We start from the raw sequence: 21,025 nt of genomic DNA, 5'->3' as shown, positions 1-21,025 counted from the left end.
TTACCAAAAATCCACTACATGTGAATATTTCTTTGTGTGGCTTGATGAATCAACGGTGTCCATATTCATAACACTGCACTGGATTCAGGAATCCCCTACTCTGCCAAGTTGCTTGCTATAGGAAAAATCAATAGCATCAAACATCAATGCTCCTCTTATCAAGATGGAGGCTGTAAAATCAATACATACTGCATATATATATATATGCAGTGTGTGTGTGTGTGTGTGTGTACATATATATATAAAATACCCTAATGAGCTATCTTTGGTGGGGTTAGGGTAGTAAGTATTTCTGGGCAGGGTGAGAGGAAATGTAAAATACACTAATGTGGAACAGATGACACACCGATGAAGACATTAAGGAATATTTCACTGAATAATGGCCACTTTAAAGGTACATAAACATGCACTAAACTGAGATCTGCATCTGCTCAAGGAAAACTACTAATCATATTCTTGTAAATAAACTGTAAAGTGATACACTAAACGTTTAAAGGTCCATAAAATAAGATCATTTGGAATTAATGAAAGGAATGTAGTGATATAACAGTGACAAAAAATGGAATGCTAATGTCTTACAAGCATGAAAAATACTTAAAATGAGGGGAATTTGATGAAACCACATTGCTACCATATGCCTTTAAAATGACCATGATCACACTCACAACTTTATCTTGCTCCCTAGAATGTGCACAAATGAATGAAAGTGATCTGGATAGGCGGGTGTAGTTTACGGATGGATAGATGGACGAATGTAATTAAATAGGAGTTTACATGATAGATAAGATAAATAGATACGTTGTGCCATCCTACTACTCCTGTGCAGAATGTGTGTGTGTGTGTGTGTGTGTGTGTGTGTGTGTGTGTGTGTGTGTGTGTGTGTGTGTGTGTGTGTGTGTGTGTGTGTGTGTGAGACAGAGAGAGAGGAGAGACTGTCTTTTGGGGATCCTAGTGTGTGTGTTACTTCTTTGCTGACACACACACACAAAAAAAACCCTAATTTAGTGAGGTTACTGTAGTGGCAACGTGTGTGACTTCCTCCCCGAAAATGGACACAGCTCTCACTCTGGTTATGGAAGGACCGGATGGCTGGTAGCAATGGCCCAGGTATCCCACACTACAGCAGTGCAACCCCCACTCCCCAAGACTCCCTAGAGGACACAGTCATAAGCCTTCTCCAAGCCCACATAACGCAAGAAGAAAACATATGAGAGGATAAAGGAAACATCAACCCTCAAATTGTTTTAACAGTATTAGATATAATCAATTTGGGGTCATTGTACTCCTGGAGCCATTTTGTCATAAAGTGGTGTAATTGTCCTTTTCTGCCTCATCTTTTTCCACTTTATTTAATTTCCCCCCTCTGGTCCAAAATGTGTTTGTCTCATTGTCACTGCATAGAGTTTTCACATTCATCTGCTGAAAGAGGAGAGTTCCTCTGTCGTCACCCTCAATCTCTGCTTAATGTGTGTAGGTGCAAACAAGATGAGGACTAGTTTGGAAGCCAATCCTGATGCTGTGTACAACTCAACATGTGTGATGTGGAGACAAGAAGCCTGATGGGCACGTGCACAGAGAATGGACTTTTCAATGAAGTAACAAGATCTCATGTCCAGCAATTAAACTTTTTGAAATTAATGACATTTGCATATTCATACATTCTAGATTTGTCACTGAGGGAGGACTTCATGTACTTCTACATTTCTAACTTGTTGTGGAAAAAACATATAAATCATTATTCAAAGCTGAGTTTCTTCATATATCTTCAAACATACGCTTCACATTGATTGCTGATTGTCATTATGGCTCTAAAAAGAATCGTTTGCTTTTTGACTCTTGGTATTCTGTTGAACAATCTGAAGGTGATGTTGCATCTTGTAACTTTGGCAAATTCAAAAAAAGAAGGAAAAAAAACACCACTGAACAACAAAATGGACCCAAACAATCCTTGTTTCATCACAAACCCGGGTTTTACAGTGTTTTAGGCATGATTTTTCCTTTAGCAACAGCTGCTCTTCCTGATAACAGTGGCCACTTTAAAAGTGCAGATGAACGCAGCCCTCTCCACTCTGCAGCACTGCCTCACGACTAACCAGGCTAGCTTTTGCAACAAGTGGGCAAGCCAGTGGTGTTGGATACTTGCCTATGCAGGTGCTATGATACATGCTGTGTACTAAGAGATAGAGCTGCTGTGCTGGTATAGCAGTGCCTCCCTCTGTGTTAAGCTGCGAGCTGACGCCGAGTTGCTCTCTCGGCCTGTTCTCCAGTGTGACAGATTTGTCCACTAACTCTGGTGTATGCCCTGAAATAAAGCTGAAATAAATAAAGTTCTTAAAATTCTCTCCAGACGGGCTGTATTTCCAGCCAGAGCCTCCCAGCAGCCCGCTGTAGTCCACTGTGCAGTCTCCATGATGGTGTTTACATCATTTTCTTGTTTCACTCTCCATTCCAAGTGGGCCACTGATGCAGTTCCATACGCATTTCCCAGCTATTTTGTGATGCCAGTTAATCAATCAACAAATAATCCAATTAATCAAACAATCAAGCGGCACTGGAATCAGCCAGTTTGGAAACCAGCTCTTCACTTGGTCTTGGGTACCACCAGTATCTCATCACCGTCTTGGATGCTGTAGGAGTGGAGAGCCCGGGTGTTGTACTTCATTTCCTCAGGACCGAAGGCGCTGCACTTGTCGATGTAATAGAGCCTCATGCTGTTGGTGGACAGCTGGACTACTGTTGTCAGCTGCTTCTTCAGCTCAGCTACCGTCTGGTCCAAACGGATGCTCAGCTGAAATAAAGGCAAACAGTTTCTACGTTTTAGGCATTAGATGAACACCAAATTCACTCAGAAGAAAAGAAAGTACAATAAGGCAAAGCCTGGACATTTTCAGTTCTGTACATAGTGGCCCTAAGAATGACGGCTGATAGCCATTCTAATACCGATGGTAAACCACAAACATAACCCTGGTCATGAATTTAAGTGCACTTACACAACACTTCATTTGAAATCTCTTCCCATTCTTAGTATCGTTCATATAAATGTGCATAGTTTGTTTGCGAGAATTCATTTGATCACATGAACACTGGCATGTTTTTGAGAGAGTAATTGTGTCATGCAAACGTACAAGAATATTAGCCAAAACCATGACAGCAATAACAATGTTCTTCTGTAAACTTTAAAGCCAAATAATCACATCACAAGAGAAATATCTGGCTCAGTAGCTGCTAAATACTCCGACATGTTCACCTCGACCTATCACTTGGTTCTGGGAAGGAAGTGTAGTTCGTTTATTGGAGCTTTATGGCTGAAAACAGCTGCCTGGTGGTGAGAATGGTGAGAGTGAACTGAAACAGAGCTCTGTACAGCTGACGATAATCCTCTGTAGGTACATCACTGCTAATGACATCTTTCACATCTCACACGGTCATACGATTCATTATTCATATAGAAACATTGATTGAAACAGTTTGAAGGATGCAGTACTGAGGCAGAAACAATAAGTATGTTACGATAAAGACACTCAACAGGATTGCAAGAACAAGTATGAATGGGTGAGTTAAAAAAAGCAGTAAGGTTACATGATCCTGCCTCTCAAAAGATTCTACATTTGTAAACCAACATCCCACCACATGCAAAGCCTACCTGCTCCACTTTTTCCTCACAGTGAACCTCCACCTGGGCATGGCAGCGAGGGCGGAGGTCAATCTCAGCAAGTGGTTCCAGCTTCCCATACTTGGTTACCAGGGAATGGTATCTGAGGAGGAAAAGAGCAGGTTGTGCTGTCAATCCACAGCGCAGACATGCACGCACGCACACACACCCACAGGTGAGTGAATGCAGTTTACCTGTAAGGCAGCTCCTCCTCTGGGTAGTCTAAGTAGTAACGGATGAAGAACCTCTCTGCATCTTCTCTCTCACTAGCAGACACAACACTGCCATTTAGCAATGATATTGAAGGGAGCCTGAGGGGACACACATACATGCATTATGCATACTGCATTATGCTGTTGGAAACATACCAGATTACTGCCTTCAGATGCCAAGAACTCCTCAGCGTTAGGAGAAAACAAAACAACCTTTCTATCTTCTATAAAGGAAGCCCATTCTCACTGATGTCATTGATAGGACTCACTGTGCAATCATGAGGCTGCGGCGCTCCGCGTTGGTGTAGGTCTGTAGTAAGGGAATGCCCTGCAGCCGCACCTCCTCCAGCTTGGGAAAGAAGTTCAACTTCTCAATGTCGTCCCATTGGTTGAGACCTGACAACACACAGACAGGTCATGTGTCAAACAGTTACCTAAGCCTTTGCTCTTGCTTATATAGTCATGGATATTCAATATAATAGAAAAATAGTTAACATGCAAAGCCATGTTTCCAGGGGCTTTATGGAATTGGTAAAATGATGTTAATGTACATGAGAAGTGAATTAAGTCAGCTGCACAAATGACGAGTTCCATGAACCAGTCATTCAAAATCACTTTGCTACCAAATCCTAAATTCAGCATGCATTAATGTGGGATTTACAAATTCTTCATTTAGTGGTCTGAAAGTTAATTTTTCTAATTACAATTCAGTTATTGTGGTGGGTGCATACAGACCACCCTCAGCAGTCTCCAGTGCAATTAATACATTAGCAGACTTAATTGCTCGGTACAGCAACTCTGAGGTGCTGCTTCTAAGTGACTTTTACCTAAACTGGTTGACAAATGATTCAAACTGCCTAAAAGAGATGCCGGACAGTCTCGATCTGTCACAGCTGAACAATGAGCTGACCAGACCTAATTTGAAGGATCCTTCAAAATCAGCACTGACAAAAAAGAGACAAAATTGCTGCTCCTTGAGGTTTTGTGCTCAGCTTTAGTGCCCACTGTCTGTGAAGCTGCTTTAGAAGAAATAAAAAGAAATTTTTTACAGGTTTTTCTCAGCAACCTTGCTCAAAGTAATATATAGATCTTTCAAGATGGATCTTGCTGCTGCTGGGGATCAGTTTGATATGGTGTACCAAAAATCTGCTCTGAACAGTCAGCCGTTGGACCATGTGCATCTCATGTCTCACTTCATCCCACAGGGTCACTTCCTCTGCTGTTAGGGAGGTGCATCAAGCTATCGATTGCAAGAAAACAACAGGAGGGGATAAACTAGACCCTTAGATTTAAAACTCCATCCCCATTTCATTGCAGAACAAATGATACATCGATTTAATCTCTCATTTGCACTGCAGGTATCTATCAGGTCTGGAAATCTGCACATGTAGTGCCACTGCATAAGGGTGGTGACAAAAGTGAACTCAACATATTATTGGCTAATTTCTAAACTGCCATGTCTCTCTAATGTCCTGGAGTCATATGGTTGATCATGCTATGCTCCTACAGTGGCAATGTGACACTGGTTTTGACTGTAAGTACTGTAAATGGTTTCAACACGATCTGTAACAAAGACAGCAATGTGTGATTTTGTGAAAAGATTGTTCTGTATTTTCAGCACTGTCAAAGGGGGTTCCACAAGGTTCAATACTGGGTCCTGTTTTGTTTACAATTCATATCAACAATATCACTTCTCTAACAAATTACAACACCTATCTTTATGTGGATACACTTCTATTTGGTTTTGCTAATACTTCACACTCAGCCACTGAAATCCCACAACAATGCACTTTTTAATTTTAATTAGTCCTGAATGGAAACAAGACTAAATATGTGCTGTTCTCTAGAGCCAGAGATATTCTGGACTATCGTGTGCATATTACCACTATGAATGGACTTTTTCCCGTAAAAATATGATGATATTTGGCTGGATCAAAAGTTACACTTGAAATTCACATCAGCACAGGAGAATAAGGGCAAGCCTTTACTGTACACAGCTATGTGAAAATCTCCATCATACACCAGAGAAGACACAAGCCTGAACAGGTTGGCTCAACATTTTTATAAAAGTCCATTAAATGACTACAGAGAAACATTTTGGTTTTATGATATGGACACCTCATGAAAAACGGACTTCCTGTTTGCAAAGACACAGAATTTGGAAAACTGCTTTTAGTTTTTGTGCTGCACACACTTAGAACATTTTACAACATACATGAAAACAATTATACCAACAGGTTAGTTTAAAACCTTGATTACGAACAACTCCATTCTTGAATGTAACTGTGTTCTGTTAGTTGTTTACTTTCTGATTATTTGTGTGTGTTTATTGTGTTTTAACTGTACTCTCAACATCATTGGAAATGAGGAAATTCCCTCAGTGATTCTTTCGGGATTGAGGTTGAATGAATGAATTATATTACAACTGCGTGGGTATCAAAGTCAGATATATCTTGTTCCTCTGTGCCACAGGGTGCCATTGTTTCACACATCAATGCGCCATTTTGACTCAATCAGACATACACTATCCTGCTGCTGGAAACACTCGCTAGAGCACGAAATGTGGATTAATGAACCACTAAAAATAGTCCCCAACAAATGCACTATTTCCTCTTCTCTGAGTAACATTTATTAAAAACTACTATGCCCTTCTTGAGGGCATAATATGAGACAAAATGACTTGCAAGAACAATGTTGTCCATTGCCTCAGGCGGAATATGACAAAGTGATGCATTAAAGACAATACGAGCATGTCTTTGTATTTTGTTTTTGTCCCCTCTATGCTCAACACCACTCTAAAAATAGATTCACCACTGATACTCCCCAAAATAGAAACAATTCCTGACGTGGAGAAAAACCTGTTGTAATCCTCTGCAAATAACACAAAGCTTTTAGGATACAGTGACATGTTTGCTTGTGCTAATTTTGTCGGCTGTTACTGAGTCATTCCACACAGATGCAGATACTGTCATTCTGCACCGACTAAGAAAAAACTGAAAACTGGAAACCAGAAGCAATGGAGTGTTTCGACCCAAAATTAAACAATCAACACTAAAGCACCCACTCAAACTGTTCAACATGCCTTACACTAAAACACACACATACTGTAACATGCCAAAGCTCAGTTCTGCTGACCTGAGTTGTGCAGGTTGATGCTGCGTAGGTTGGGGAAGAGTCGTTGCAGGATGTCCTTGTTGTCCTGAATGGAAGCCAAGTTGTTGTTGGCCATGACCAGAGTGTCCAAGCTGGGGAACATGGAGCCAAATTTGCGGACTTCGGCCCAGTCCTTGAGGCTGTTGTCGGTAATGTGAAGCAGGCGCAAGGTGGGGCAGGTTACACTGGAGGCACTCACACTACTGTACTCATTAAGGCACAGGAACAACTCCTCCAGCCTGCAGGACAACACATGAGAAAACAGGGTGGAGGTAGAGAGGACTGTTGTGCTGTGTGAAACAGAAAGTGACGGATCTGGCCGTTCTGAGGACAATGTAGGGACAATTTCTTCTGTAGGAAGCAGCGCCTTAACAACTTGCGAACACTGCCCCCTTGCACTTAAATGTACATACAGTATATCCTCCTTAACAGCTACATAACTCGTCCTCAACCACTCACACACAACCAAGACACAGGACAGAAAAATGGTCCCTCTGCTTGGCCTCTGTGAGACGCCTTGAAATGGAGACGCAACAACACTTCTTACTCTGGTATCTCCCTTGTGAGCTGCATCACGGTGTCCCAAGACACCTGAGTGTTGTTGAGGACAAGGCGTCGGACCCGGGAAAAGGCTTCAGCACACTGCGGCTCAAGGGTCATTCCTGCCAGTGGGTTGGAGCTCAGGTTCAAAAAGTCCAGATTGGGGATGTTGGACACGATTTTCCGGATCTAGAAATCAGACAATGGTGTGTGTTTATTATGGTCAACTTTGAAACCACAAATCTAAACAGAAAAAAGGAAGGTTGGTTTAAATTTTTGGACAACGGTAGTTGTTCATCATCAGAAATATACCTGCACATGTTTTAGCACATTTACCTGATAACCCTGACAGGATAAGACTGGCAGTGTTTTATGTTTCAATTACTGAATATACCCTAACCACATTTGGCACTCTACCGAGTATTTCTACTCACTATGTTCTCCAGTGTGACAGTGTGATTCACTGATGTGTTTTAAATAGTTTTTGGACAGCAATGGAGCTCTACGGTTAAGAGGAAGGACATATATCATGCTTTGGATGCACAGACCATAGTTATAGACCATAGCCTTATTCTATATCCTTATATCACCAGGTAATTATTACTGTAATAAACCCAGAGACAGCACCTCATGCCAGTCGTGCAGCTTGTTATGAGACAGGTCCAGCTCCATGACATGGGCACAGAAGGCAGCGATCTCAGCCTGGTCTCCTGCCCTGCTAATCCCACAGCTATTCAACACCAGCACACTGGGCAGGTTCAAACGGTCTGAAATCAGAATCAGAATCAGAATCAGAATCAGCGTTCCTTTATTGATCCCAGAGGGGAAATTGTTTCATTTGTGAGGTGAGAAGCAATGGAAGAAAGAATTAATGAGAACTAGTCATTTGGTAATCAGACAGATGGGAGGGTTCGCTCAGAAAAAGGTGGGTTTTCAAGGGTTTTGCATTTGGGTAAAATGGCCTTGAGTTTGAATGTCATGAGTTACAGGAATATGTGATTTGTTGGAACAAAAAAGTAGAATTTCAGCTAATAATTCAGTTTAATGTTTAAATAGAAAACTCTTAGTGTCACACAAAACCAGTCTGTCAGGGCCACTGGATTTTGTGGCTAACTGTAATTCTCAAGAATGATGAGCGATGAGATGAGAACCAAAAGTTCCTCTAGGACATGATGAACAGCAACTTCCCACAATAAATAGCAACCATTTATGATTGTGACGTTTTACAGAAAAAAAAAGTGAGCTTAACAAGGTTTAACACAAGTGGCTCACTTCAGTGTCTGCTCCTCTGACCTTCAGTACACAGGATGCATCTTGCATTCATGGGTATAATTTTTCCACCACTAAAATAACTCATACAGTAAGACTTGAACGCAATGCAGCCGCAAGATAAATGCTGAGTTCAAATGTCTGAACATTTAGAGTCATCTATGCTGTATTTTTAAAGTAATGGGTGAAATTGGCTAAAACTTCTGTCCACTCACAATGGCCCTCTCTAACCTCATATAAAGCTGCTACTTACCGTGAGATAAGAAATAAAAATTACATGCTGATATCTATCTTAGTTTAACAAAGCCAGTCGTTATTCACCTCCAGTTTACCTTTCATAGGAGAGCCTTGCGGACCTGCAGTGGGCACCACCACCACCCCCATACCAGGCCCTCTGCGGTACGGAAAGTTCTCTGGACTGTACTTTTCACTCATCACCTCCACGAAGCTACGACCCTCCATGTCCTCTGGTGGCTCCATGGCTCCGTCCCGCTGAACAGCCTCCCCCTCAGCTGGTCAGCAGTGTGGGAAAGAAACAGAGCCGTCAGCTCGTACATGGTCCCTGTTTCACCTGCGCACTGCTCAACTCAGACTCTTTACATAACTGTGCCAGTCATGACAGTGCACAAGAAAAAAGGTTCATATAAAGGAAAAAAGAGTCCAGCTGCAACTAAGGAAGTTTCACAATAAATGTATCATTTGGCCAATGAACTCACCTAGTAATACCCTTTATACAAAGAGCTGATGATATATGTTGTATTTATAGTGTTTTCATTCCTGTTTATTGAATCCTATTCACTTCATTTCATTGTCTTTCCTTCCTGCAGTGTGTTGCTGCATCAAATTCAGAATAAGCACAGATTTACAAAAATCGGTGAAATTGATGAGGTCAAACATCGAATATATTGTCTTTGTGCTGTTTTCAATTGACTTTATGTCAAAAAGGATAAAAAGTTATCACATTTTGCTTTGTTTTTCACAGCATCCCAACTTTTTGAAATCATTGCTTGATGGCAAAATGCTTGATAAATGACTCAAACTATTAATAAGCTGTCAAAGTAGTTAAGATTATTTTTCTGCCAAGAAATGAACCAATTAATTGACTAATCCTTGCAGCTCTAGTTTGGACTGGTTCGTACATATGCTACCATTGTTGTTTAAGAGGTAAAAAGCTAGGTTCTCATCGTTTCCACGCATGATGGTCCATGGTTTTCTTTCCAAAGAGTCATCCACACAAAATCACATTCAACATAAACCAAAACATCTGCACTCTGATTCACAGTCATATATTGTAATGATGCTCACTATCCAAAATTACCCAACAGCCTTTTGTATCTGGGGAGGGAGCTGTGCAAAACGGGACAAACTGCCTCATGTTATGTGATTTGAGTCAGCGTCAGTTGGGTTTGAAAATGAATAGAAAGCAATGAGCCTATCAGACCTCTGGAGCTTACTCCTCATCTCTGCTTGAGGCTAAAGGCTTGAGGCTACATTAGCTGCTACTAGCATAACACACCTTAATCTCCTCCTTAACTGTCATTGGGCAAGTAGTGGATGATACAGGCATCAGGTTTTGACAAGGAAGAGAAATATCTGGAATCAAGAAGATGATATATCTGGCTCTGCTGACATTGATTTTGATTCTTATTTTTTAGCTGTCCATTGTGTTAGAGGAGTGTGACTATAAACCAGTGGAGGACTCTTTTAAATCTGGTTTAATAGTTTTAAAATAAGTTCAGAAAAGCTATGATTACCTCATCTCAATATAAATTTAGGGCTGCAATTAATGATTCAATTATCCATTATTTTTTCCACTTCATCAATAAAATGTCATAAAATAGTGAAAAACAGCAATCTTCCTGAGCTCAAGGTGATGTCTTAAAATTGTCTCTTTTCTGTCCAGTCAACAGTTGAGAAAAGCTGTAAATTTTCACATTGAAGGGGCTGGAACCAGAGAATATTTGCCATTCCTGCATGACAATTCACTTAAAGAATGAATCACCTCCTACATCCAAATTGATATCAACTGATTTTCTGTCAGTCATCTAACTTATTAATCCACTGATCGCTGCAGTTCTATTGAAGTTGATGGCTAGCAAGCACAGCAGCTCAGTGTTTTGACCTCATGTGGCAGTGTCAGGAATTCCCTCACAGTTTTACTACTGTAGCTCTTCATTCCACCCACAAACACAAGCATGGCCAGGTCTGATGCATGCATTTCTTTTTAAGAGAGGTATGAATGATAATAACAACAGGGAGGGACACAGGGGGATGTCCTGAGCTCTTTATTAGCAAACCACAGAGACACTGTCCCATTTAAACATCCCTGAATTTGCCCAGAGGAGAGAAACAAGAAAGATGAACTTTTAGAAATACAATCATAATATGAAAAAGGCCCTTTGACTGAACTCATCACTTAACTTTCTCTGATTAAAATGAAGAGCAACACTGTGTGCTTTCGAATGCTTGGTGGGCAGAGCTTTGCTGTGGAGCCTGCTGCAGGAAAGCATAAATTATGTAGTGGTTTTGCTGAAATAAAAAAATAAAAGGATCCTGTTACAATATCTTATTTGGCAAAAATGGGCTGCAGTGAATTGTGGTAATGTATGAAAGCACTTTGTTACTCTTGAGCTAGTAAATCCAGTTATTAGCTATCACTCCACAGTTATTTTTAACATAACAGAAGATCCAGTGGAACACACACGTGAGGTGTTTGACCCAGTGTCCTGTTTTGAAAGGAATCATCTCTAATCTCTCTAAACTGTTCCTGTAATCTCCAAATGAATGTGGTTATGGTTGAAGAGATGTGGCAGACAGCGTCTTACCTGAAGAGATGGTTCCTTGGATTTGACCACTATCACTGCTCACTGTCTTCTGTGTTGGTACTGACGGCCTGTCAAAGATTTATTAAGTATCCACTGTTCATTCCTTTTAAGTGCAACTGAAACAACATGTCAAGACAACAGACAAGGTGTACAGCCATAGTCAGTAGTGTCTTACTCCAGAATGGCTGGTGGGGCTGACGGATGTCTCCAGAAGAAATGCTTGTCCCTCTTTGGTCAGTGGTCAGGATTTGCTCTGGACGGGCCAGGAAAGGGAGACCTTGGAGAGCATTCACCACATGACACTGGAGAATAAACAAGGTCAAAGACTAGTTTCTGCCTTATTACTCACTTTCCAATGTCAGTATAATCAAAAAATAAGAAAGTACATTTACATTTTTTAGAATTAGAGCAGAGTGCTTCTGTGAGCAGCCACACTGTCCTGACAGCACACACGTACACCACACAGATAACAAAATAAAACACAAGTCACTGTCGGTGACAATATAAACATACTCAATGACCCAGAACTGTGCGAAGTCACTTAAAGAGTGAAGAAAAGACGTTGAAAGAGATTAAATGTTTCCTTTATTAAGTGCCATGTGCGCAATGCCGAACGCCCTTGACAATTTGACGTATCTGTGCTAATCGGTAAATGCACAAATTTAACAAATTGTAAAACACGATAGCAATCGATAAAGCACAAAATTCTCGTTCAGTGGCCGTATGTCTTATTGACAAAGCGACAATTAACGAAATTTCAACTTTTATAGGCGGTTTAAGAGATAGAGCATTGCAGAAGAACGTGTGCTGGGCGAAAAATGATCATAGCAACAACAGATTATACAGATTATAAAAGTTTAAATTATACTGTAATTTCGTGCCCTTTATTCTATTAGATGTACCCCGACTTGATATGTTACTCTTTGTGATTTGTCAACGATCTTAAGTGGTGTTGTCACGTTGTACATACATAGAGACCTTTAAAGTGACAGATTTTTAAATGGAATTTGGCTCGCTCTGTTTTCCGGATAGCCCGCTATGCTAAATGCCCTTTAAAAGTACACTAATTTTACACTCCTTTGCATAGCAGTAAACACACACATCTAACAATTTGTATAACATGAAGACTTACGATCCAGCATGAAATTCTTGTAAATTCGGCATACATCTTTTTGACAAATCTATAGTTATTTAGATAAGATTTCAACTTTTATTTGTCCTTTACTAGCTACAGCCCCGTACCAGGTTAACACCAATAACCAACAGCAGGCAGACAGATTCTGAAAGTTGATATATAATTGTTGTAGGTGATACTTCTTCTATGTGATTAAAACCGAACTTATATATAATGTTAGCAGATTCGAAAAACGTCTTACAGTGGTGTTGTTACGTTATACACAGGCCGATAAGGCACAGACAACCTAAAATCGACGTATTTATGAACAGAGTTTGGCATATTATTAAAAAACGTAAAGCTAACGGTGTACGGACAATAACAACACTCTCCCCGCTTATTTTCCTGGCTAAAAGAAACAGTGTTTAGCCAATAAATAATCTGGGCAAATTGCCTGTTGTGAACAGCCGAGTAGCAGACAGTGTCCAGTCCAGACTCATCATCACTGAGGCTGACCCCCAGCAGCAGCTCGATGGAGCCCGAGATGGATTAAAGATGGCAACGAAATATACTTTCAGGAACCGTTAGCTAATGACAACACGCTAATCAAAAACTGACTAGATAGATGGTTGTTGTTCGACATACCTTTAACGACTACTTTCAATTTTCCTTGTTGATAAAAACAAACCAGCTGTCATTTTGCTCTCCCATACATCCCGGAAGTGACGTGCCGGTTAGCTGCAAAGGAGTCCCCCCCCCCCTTTAATTTATTACATTGTAGAAGCACAATGTGTGACTTCTTTTTTAATCACATTTCTGCGGGATGCTGTTAAAGTGTACAATGATAATAACAAATGCAAAACAAACAAACAAACAAAAAAAAACCCTGATAAGACCTATGATGTCATTGTTTTGCTGGTGTCACTGCTGATAAGGATGTTATCTCTTGCCCGGTTATACTTGGAACCCTGGTTAAACAGAGTGATCGTCAACTGTATGAGTAACACATTCTGCTATGAGTAAAAAAAATGTCTGCTGAGAAAAAAACCTAATCTAATGTGATACTAAAGAAAAGACTCCTAAGCTAAATTAGATGAATATGAAATTTGTAGTTGTGTTTCTTTGTATCAATAACAGTACAATCTCTAGAAAAGGCTGTCAGAGAAGAATGAATGCCTTGGTGAAGATCATACATTACAAGTGTCAATAAAATGTACACCAAGTAGAACAAGAATTGGCAATGCAACACACTGAAGAAACATTTAAAATGTATCTAATTAATGAAACTATAATTATGCAACATGTCAAATACAACACACTCCCAGCTGTTGGTGAATATGAGACAGTTAGTGAAAGTCAAATTTCTTGTATGTGTAACACATTTGAACCAAATGTGCATTCATCATATTCTGTTTGGGAGAGAGGACGAGGGCAAAAATATTACTCCTCGCATACTATTGGTGACCATGTAACTTGTGCTGAATGAATACTGTTTAAACCCCAGAAATGAGATACAAGACAGGCCACTTAAAGCACCTTTCCTCATCTTTAACATATGCACTAAAACAAGTTTCATGTTTGTCAATAGTTAACCCCAACTAATAGCTTCATTTGTTGTGTGATTGAGTGATATATTTTCTGTCTGGAGTAAAGAAGGTGATGACAAATAAACAAGACAACAGCCCCATCTACAGGAAATCAAAATTTATCAACAGCAAATCCAGGAAAAAAAATCAAATGTTTAAGATTAGACTTTAATTTAACTTTATGTTTTATAAAATTGAATGACGCAAGAGAGCGAAAATCAGCAAAAGAGAGAGCACAGCAATACAAAACCACAGCCACCATGGCTTTTATCGCCATAAAGGATTATAAGTTCTCTCACAGGCACATCTACAACTGAACACGTAAACTCACTGACAGGGGACTGTGGCACAGTTTCCATCACTTTCAGCCTGACGCAGCTCTTATGAACATGGCCCTTGTGGCCCACTCTCAGGCTCTCATTTAGGACTCCATCACTGTGCATTAGAGCCCTCTGGTGGTTGTTTGTCATTTGACGTGGAATTAGATAATATCAAGAGGTGGTTTTACCCATCACTACATAAAATGCCACTCCATCCAGTTAGACATTGACTGTGTATGTGTGTGCATATATGAGGTGATGCAGCACAGACTTTGATAACAATCCAAGCATACTTGACTGACTGACCTCCAATAATAAACTTTATTTGTATAGTACCTTTCATGCAAGAAATGTAACACAAAGTGCTTTATAACAAAGAAATCAAGAATGAACATTAGATAGGGAGAAAAGAAAATTCATGTAAAATAAGATGGAGAATAAAACACACTAAAAAATACTAGTAAAGTTGAAAATGGAGCATGCAGAGTGGTGCAAAGATCTCAGGCCTGTATCAAACAGTCACAGTGAGTTAAAGGCTGAAGTTTTCTTTGAAACATATTCAGTGAGCTGGATTCCTTGATATCTGTGTGTGTTACAGACATGACTGTTCAGCAGCACTTTGTTTTTGGTGGTCTTACAGACATGTGGTAAAGTAATAAATGACGAAGCAATATTCCTCCAATAATACAAGATCATTTGACTCTATCCTTCTACCTTTCCACTTTGTTATCTTTAAAAATGTGTAGTATTGGATAAAAAGTCAAGCTTGCAGGAATCAATTATATCAACCAATTTATGTTGCTGTTGTTTTCTTGTTTTAACTAAAAAGTCACTTATTTTCTCAAATAGCTATGAAACCTTGTCATGGACTGTAACTGAACACCAACAGATTTATATCTTTGGAAAGGCAAATATTAAATAAGTCTCACTTCATCCTTTGTGTGGTTTATTAATGTAGCGTTAGTTTTCCGCTCATGGTTTAATAGGTGGTTTTAGTTTAATACCATCAAACTGAAATGTGAAGGTGTTGATTGGCTTCAGCTCGAGAGCGACCGACCGGATCGACCTGTGGAGTGTCATCTGTTGCCATAGTAACCGTTTGTTTATAATTTTAATGGAGACAGGAGAAGACATCAAAACTAACAGCTACGTTTGGTTTGTTTACAACCTCACAGAAAAGGTATGACCAAAGACAACACTTGTTATTTTGCTGTAATGTATCTGTTGTGCTGACTCAAAACTCCACTCAGAAACAACACGCCAACAACGTGTTTCAGAGCAGTTAGCTAAAGGTAGCATCTAACGTTAGCCGCTAATGTTAGCCTCCCAGGCATGTCCAAACTATTCCACAAAGGGCCGTGTGGCTGCAGGTTTTTCCTCCAACCAATCAAGAGGATGCAGTCTGACCAATCAGCTGTCTGAAGACTGAGATCAGCTGATGAAATGAGTCAAGTCTGGTGTACTGCTGCTTGGTTGGAAAGAAAACCTTCAGCCACTCGGCCCTTTGTGGAATAGTTTGGACATGCCTGCACGTAGCGGCTAATGTGAGCTGTTAACGTTAGCAGCTATCTTTAGTTGTTAACATTAAATTTGCTGTCACCGGCAGCTTTAACGTTAACTATCAACACAAACACTCTTCACAGGAATATAATCGTCCTTTAAGGATTGTCGGGCCCCTGATTTTAACGTCTTTCTCAATTCCAATAATGAAGGAAACAAAGCAAAAACATGATTTCAGATTAACAAAAAAAAAAGAAAAAAGTTCCAAATATGAACAGTGTTCAATCTTTGTGATCATCTTCATGACTGACATCAAATGTTTGACATTAAATTACATATTGTCTGTTTGTTTACCAATACAGCATTAAACCACTCTTCTGGAACTTACTGGGTTTACAGTGAATTTACAGCATGCTGCTGTAAATTGGAATTTCCCCTTGTGGGACTAATAAAGGACATTTGAATTGAATTGAATTGAATTGAATTGAATTGAATTGAATTGAATTGAATTGAACACTCTTCTTTTAATACATTTGTTCGCAGTGTAAATCTGCTGTTTTAGCCATGTTCAGCCTCATGTTCCTCAATGTTGTCCAAGACTTCTTTCATTCAGCATTACATGATGAATACATGATGATCCTCTTTGTGATATTTCTTAGAGAAATGATCAGTGGGTGTCCAGTAAAACCATAAGAAGTGTTTTCAGTCCTCTTTCACATGAAGTTTCCACAGTTCTTCCATTTTTAATACATGTTCTCCCAACCTGCTTATACTGTCAGTGATGGACCACCGCTGGAGAACAATGTCTGCCCCACAGCGCGACCCCCAGCAGGGTGGTGGACCCAATCTAGTGAATATTGAAGTAACGCGGAACCACTCTGAGCTCTTCAGGGCAGGATGTTTGAGGCTGATCTCAGAAACTGACAAAGCCTGCAAACGCATGCAAAGTGATGACAACAAGCAACTGGGTGAGTAGGAGAATAAGAAATCAGCTCGTCCGTGTTCAGCACAGAGGATGATGTTGTCAAGGCTGCAGAGGTCGACTGGACTGTGTTTTTTCTGCTGCTGTTCAGATCAGCGGAGCAGAGACATCCAGTTTCTGAAGAAGGAGTTGGAGCTGAAGTTGGAGGAGATTATTGTGGAAATTGATGAGCTCATTGACTTGCAGAGCAGAGTGGTGAAAGCCCTTGAGGCCTCCAAAGAGCCTCTGAGAGTCACCGTTCTCTGTCTGGAGGAGAGGTTAGACTGGGAGTTGATGGGAAGAGACAATCTTGAACAATCAGAAGAAAAATGCATTATTTTTGCATTTCTTTGTTTGATTGATTCGGCTCACTTGACGCATGTATTTGCTTAAGAATTGGATTCCATGTTTTGTTTAGAAGCTGAGGGCCTGAGTCCTGGTCCCACTGTGTTCTCAGTATATCTGCTGACGGGGGTTCATCTCACCAATGGTTCCAGAGATCTGGGAGATGATGCCCTTTTTATCTGCGTCGAGTGACAATGATGCTCTTTTGTTTTGTGGCCTGCAGGATGAAACGTCGGCCCTCGAAAAGGCTGCATGATGAGGTGGACAGAGAGCTGCTGAAGGAGAGGGAGGTCATTGAGGGAGCGGCCTCCCCTCTGCAGCGTGTCGTGGAGCAGATCACTGAGCAGATACGGTGAGGGAGACGGGCTAGCTTTGATCATATAGACTCTATTGAAGGGATCTTAAAAGTATGCACACATTTTGGAATTTCTAACGTCTGTTGTCTTGAAACCTGGAAGGAAAATCACATCGCTGCTTACAGTTGTCAGTAACACCAAGACGAAACGTGATGCTTTGTGTTCCAGACTGAACCGATCTGTCAAGTACCATCTGGAGCAGGATCTGAAGGAGAAATGTGAGGCTCAGTGCATCGACAGCTCCTGTGCCTTAATGACCAGCCATTCCATCAACAGCCTGCACAAGTCCAGAAACACCACAACTGCTCTGCCGAGGTGAACGAACGTGTTCTTCTTTGCTCCACAGAGACAATGATGTGTCTATGAAATTCATAATTTTTGGATGATTTGAAATCTTTGCCAGTGTACGTCCAGAAAGGGTCCTTCAAACTCTCCAAGATGTCGAGACAGATCTGGGCTTTCTGCAAATGTACAAAAAAGACATTCTGTTCGTTCCTCATAAGTTTTTGAACGCGTCCCTCTCTCAGCTTGGCAGTGACTCCAAAGCAGTGGGAGAACATCTCAGACATCAACATATCCAAAGCAGAGCAGCAGGAGAGCAACTCTCGGGCCCTGCGGGCCCTGGTGGAGTCTCTCCTGGAGCAGACGGCCGCTGACATGCAGAAGCAGGTCCAGGCCACAACAACAGCCTTTCAGCTGAAGGTCCAGGAAATCAAGTCTGCCAAGAGTCAGATGGAGGATCAGCTGGCCACGGTATGGTGTCTATTTTTCAGTGAGTGAGAGTGACAGAGGAGGTGAAGTCAGGCAGTGAGAAAATCTGATTTATCATCAGAATAGAGTTTTTATTCAAATCTCTGGTCAGTGATGATTCTTTCATAAAGGATGGACGGGTGTGTAATAACACATGGTTTAAATGCTGTTTAAGAGACCCTCCCACTCTGCCATGAAACAATGAATAGTTTTAACATAAAACACTTTTTTATGGCATTAATACAAGCAATACACATATATGACGTCACATGACACAAGCACAAAATGTTTGTTTGGTGGCTAACAGCAGGTTCAGTCCAAATCCATTTCAATCAGTCTCTTTAAAAGACTTTTGTTGATGCAAATGCTACAGAAAGCCCACATTTTGAGGAGAAAATCACTGCTGCACATAGGAATGATTGGCAGACGGCCAAATAAATATTATTTAAATATTTAATTATTCTAAATATTATTCTAAATATTCTCATGTCCTCCCAGTGATGTTGTATCTAGCCATGGTGCGTTCAGAGGCACTATTTGTTTGGAAGAAAAAATTCCTAAAGACGTCTTTTGACAGCGAGCTGTGTGGAGACTCTACAGAAACTATTTTTCATTCAGTCATTTGTGTTGTTTTAAGTTTTATGTTTACTTTCACTTGAGAAGTGTTAGAAGTAGATGCCATTTTAAAAAAGTGTATTTGTCCATAATTTCAATGTGTTGCTCACGTCCTTCTATTCCTTTATCTGCTGGTCCAAACCAACAGCAGTTTGACTGATACTCATTTGACTGCACAATAAAAAACCTGATTTAGGAAAAAAAAAAAAACGAGATCTCTGACTGAAACAACCCGACAGCAGTTTGAGTGATTCCCTGGAGTGCACCATGAACAAACATGGAGGTCACTTGTTTTTCCAAATGAACCCTTCTCGCTGTTTTGAGCTGATGTCATTTTCCTGCTGATTTGCTATGAAGAGCAAATACCGACTGGCCCTTGTGTGACCCTCTAGATTCTGTCTGAGATTGGCAGCCAGCAGAGGACCAGAGAGGATCTCCATGTGGCCGTCACAGAGACTGAACATGCTCTGAGTTTGGCTCAGGCCCGGCTGGCTCTACGCCACCAGAGGTCCGCCAAAGAGCAATGCCACGATCGAGCACAGTCCCGGATCCTCGGCGAGGTCCAGCAGCTCACCGCTCAACTCACCAAGTAAGACCAGGACACTCTCGCCTCTGATGTGAAGGAGCAAATGTTTTCAACAGTGATGCAGTGAAAGTTAAATGACGCCTGTGTGGACACACAGCTATCACAGCTGCTAGTTTACAACAACTAGAACCAAGAAATCTGAGAACATGTCATGAGTGTAACAAAGTATAATAATGAAGGTTTTCAGAGTAGAAAGAGAAACTTTATTTTGAAAATTGCACACAAAGTACCTTCCATGTTGTTCATGGCTGCTTTGGATGGACTGCATCGATGCTATGACTGATTAAAAGAAGATGCATGTTTTGTGTTTTCTGCCACTGCTCTTTCCATATTGGCTGATGGATTGTTTGGAGGTGTGTCCCGATCGCCTCATGTGGCATCTCTTTTCCCTCTGTGCTCTCAGACTGCGTGAGGTCACTGCCCAGTCACAGGAGGAGCAGAGGGCTCTGGTTTGCTGTCAGCTGCAGCTGCAGGAAAACATCGAGATGGAGGCAAACGCTCTCTACATCGACGAGGTGGTCTGCGCCCAGCACAGAGAGCCCATTATCATACATCGCTTCTGAGCAGTCAGCAACAAGAAGGTCAACGTGAACCTACATTTCTTTCAAAATGCACTGATATAAAATTCACTTCAAAGTATGTGTGAATGGAGTTCTTTTTCATTGCTATGCACATGCTTTCATTGGTGTTTTCTTCAGTTTCTCATCCTCACTGTGAGAGCTGTGTGACATGTTTTATGCCGTCTGACAGTAATGGTTACACTGGTTTTCGTCCTTTTTGTTTGTCTGAGCTCCTCATGAAAAGTTTAGGTCATTTTTAAAACCTCTGGATCATATTTTATTTAAATAATTAGCTATCTCTATCTGTGTTGACACATTTCTGCATGAATCAAATGAATCAAACATCTCCATATTTCACTTTGTGATCTGTAATGTGGCAAAAGCTGCAACAAGTAAGATGGGAGTGAGATGCACCGGCTGTTGTGTAGAGATTAGCTAAAATAAATACTTCCACCAGTAAGAGCCAGGTGAAACTGCTGCAAAGCTAACCGAACCAGCTGACAGGGCTGACGTTAACTTATAACGTTAGCTTATTATTTAGCTAATTATTGGTCATTTAACTAGACTGAAGAGGAAAAGAGCTAATGTGGCACATGGCCGACATATCTGACCTGGCACCTTTGATCACAATGTAAACTTATTTTAAAATGACATTTCACAGTGACAACACAATATACCTCA

The 21,025-nt window shown here is 40.7% G+C and overlaps 2 protein-coding genes across 4 annotated transcripts; one reads left to right on the top strand and one right to left on the bottom strand.

Moving 5' to 3' along the window:
* Positions 1-1,101: 1,101 nt before the first annotated feature.
* On the bottom strand, positions 1,102-13,492 carry tbcela (tubulin folding cofactor E-like a). Of its 2 annotated transcripts, none has more exons than XM_070971109.1 (11): positions 13,411-13,492; positions 11,827-11,953; positions 11,652-11,719; positions 9,159-9,338; positions 8,185-8,324; positions 7,565-7,746; positions 7,000-7,256; positions 4,134-4,260; positions 3,847-3,963; positions 3,644-3,755; positions 1,102-2,788 (listed from the first exon to the last, which is right to left on the bottom strand). In XM_070971109.1, exons 4-11 carry the CDS (start codon positions 9,304-9,306, stop codon positions 2,582-2,584), a joined length of 1,290 nt encoding a protein of 429 aa, XP_070827210.1. In that variant the 5' UTR covers positions 9,307-9,338; positions 11,652-11,719; positions 11,827-11,953; positions 13,411-13,492; the 3' UTR covers positions 1,102-2,581. The 2 variants fall into 2 exon arrangements, with proteins under 2 accessions (XP_070827210.1, XP_070827211.1); XM_070971110.1 differs by having other exon boundaries at positions 1,102-2,767.
* A 2,304-nt stretch (positions 13,493-15,796) lies between these two features.
* LOC139336690 (tektin-1-like) lies at positions 15,797-20,383 on the top strand. 2 transcript variants are annotated; one of them, XM_070970870.1, is made up of 8 exons: positions 15,797-15,851; positions 16,951-17,139; positions 17,245-17,410; positions 17,701-17,829; positions 18,002-18,148; positions 18,361-18,586; positions 19,591-19,787; positions 20,188-20,383. In XM_070970870.1, the coding sequence occupies exons 2-8, from the start codon at positions 16,953-16,955 to the stop codon at positions 20,345-20,347; spliced, it is 1,212 nt and encodes a 403-aa protein (XP_070826971.1). In that variant the 5' UTR covers positions 15,797-15,851; positions 16,951-16,952; the 3' UTR covers positions 20,348-20,383. The 2 variants fall into 2 exon arrangements, with proteins under 2 accessions (XP_070826971.1, XP_070826970.1); XM_070970869.1 differs by lacking the exon at positions 15,797-15,851 and having other exon boundaries at positions 16,729-17,139.
* Positions 20,384-21,025: the final 642 nt, after the last annotated feature.

This window comes from Chaetodon trifascialis, chromosome 9 (genome assembly GCF_039877785.1).
Source record: "Chaetodon trifascialis isolate fChaTrf1 chromosome 9, fChaTrf1.hap1, whole genome shotgun sequence".
NCBI lineage: Eukaryota > Metazoa > Chordata > Actinopteri > Chaetodontiformes > Chaetodontidae > Chaetodon > Chaetodon trifascialis.
The sequence above is the reverse complement of the archived record's forward strand: the minus strand, read 5'-3'. Positions and strand labels throughout refer to the sequence as shown.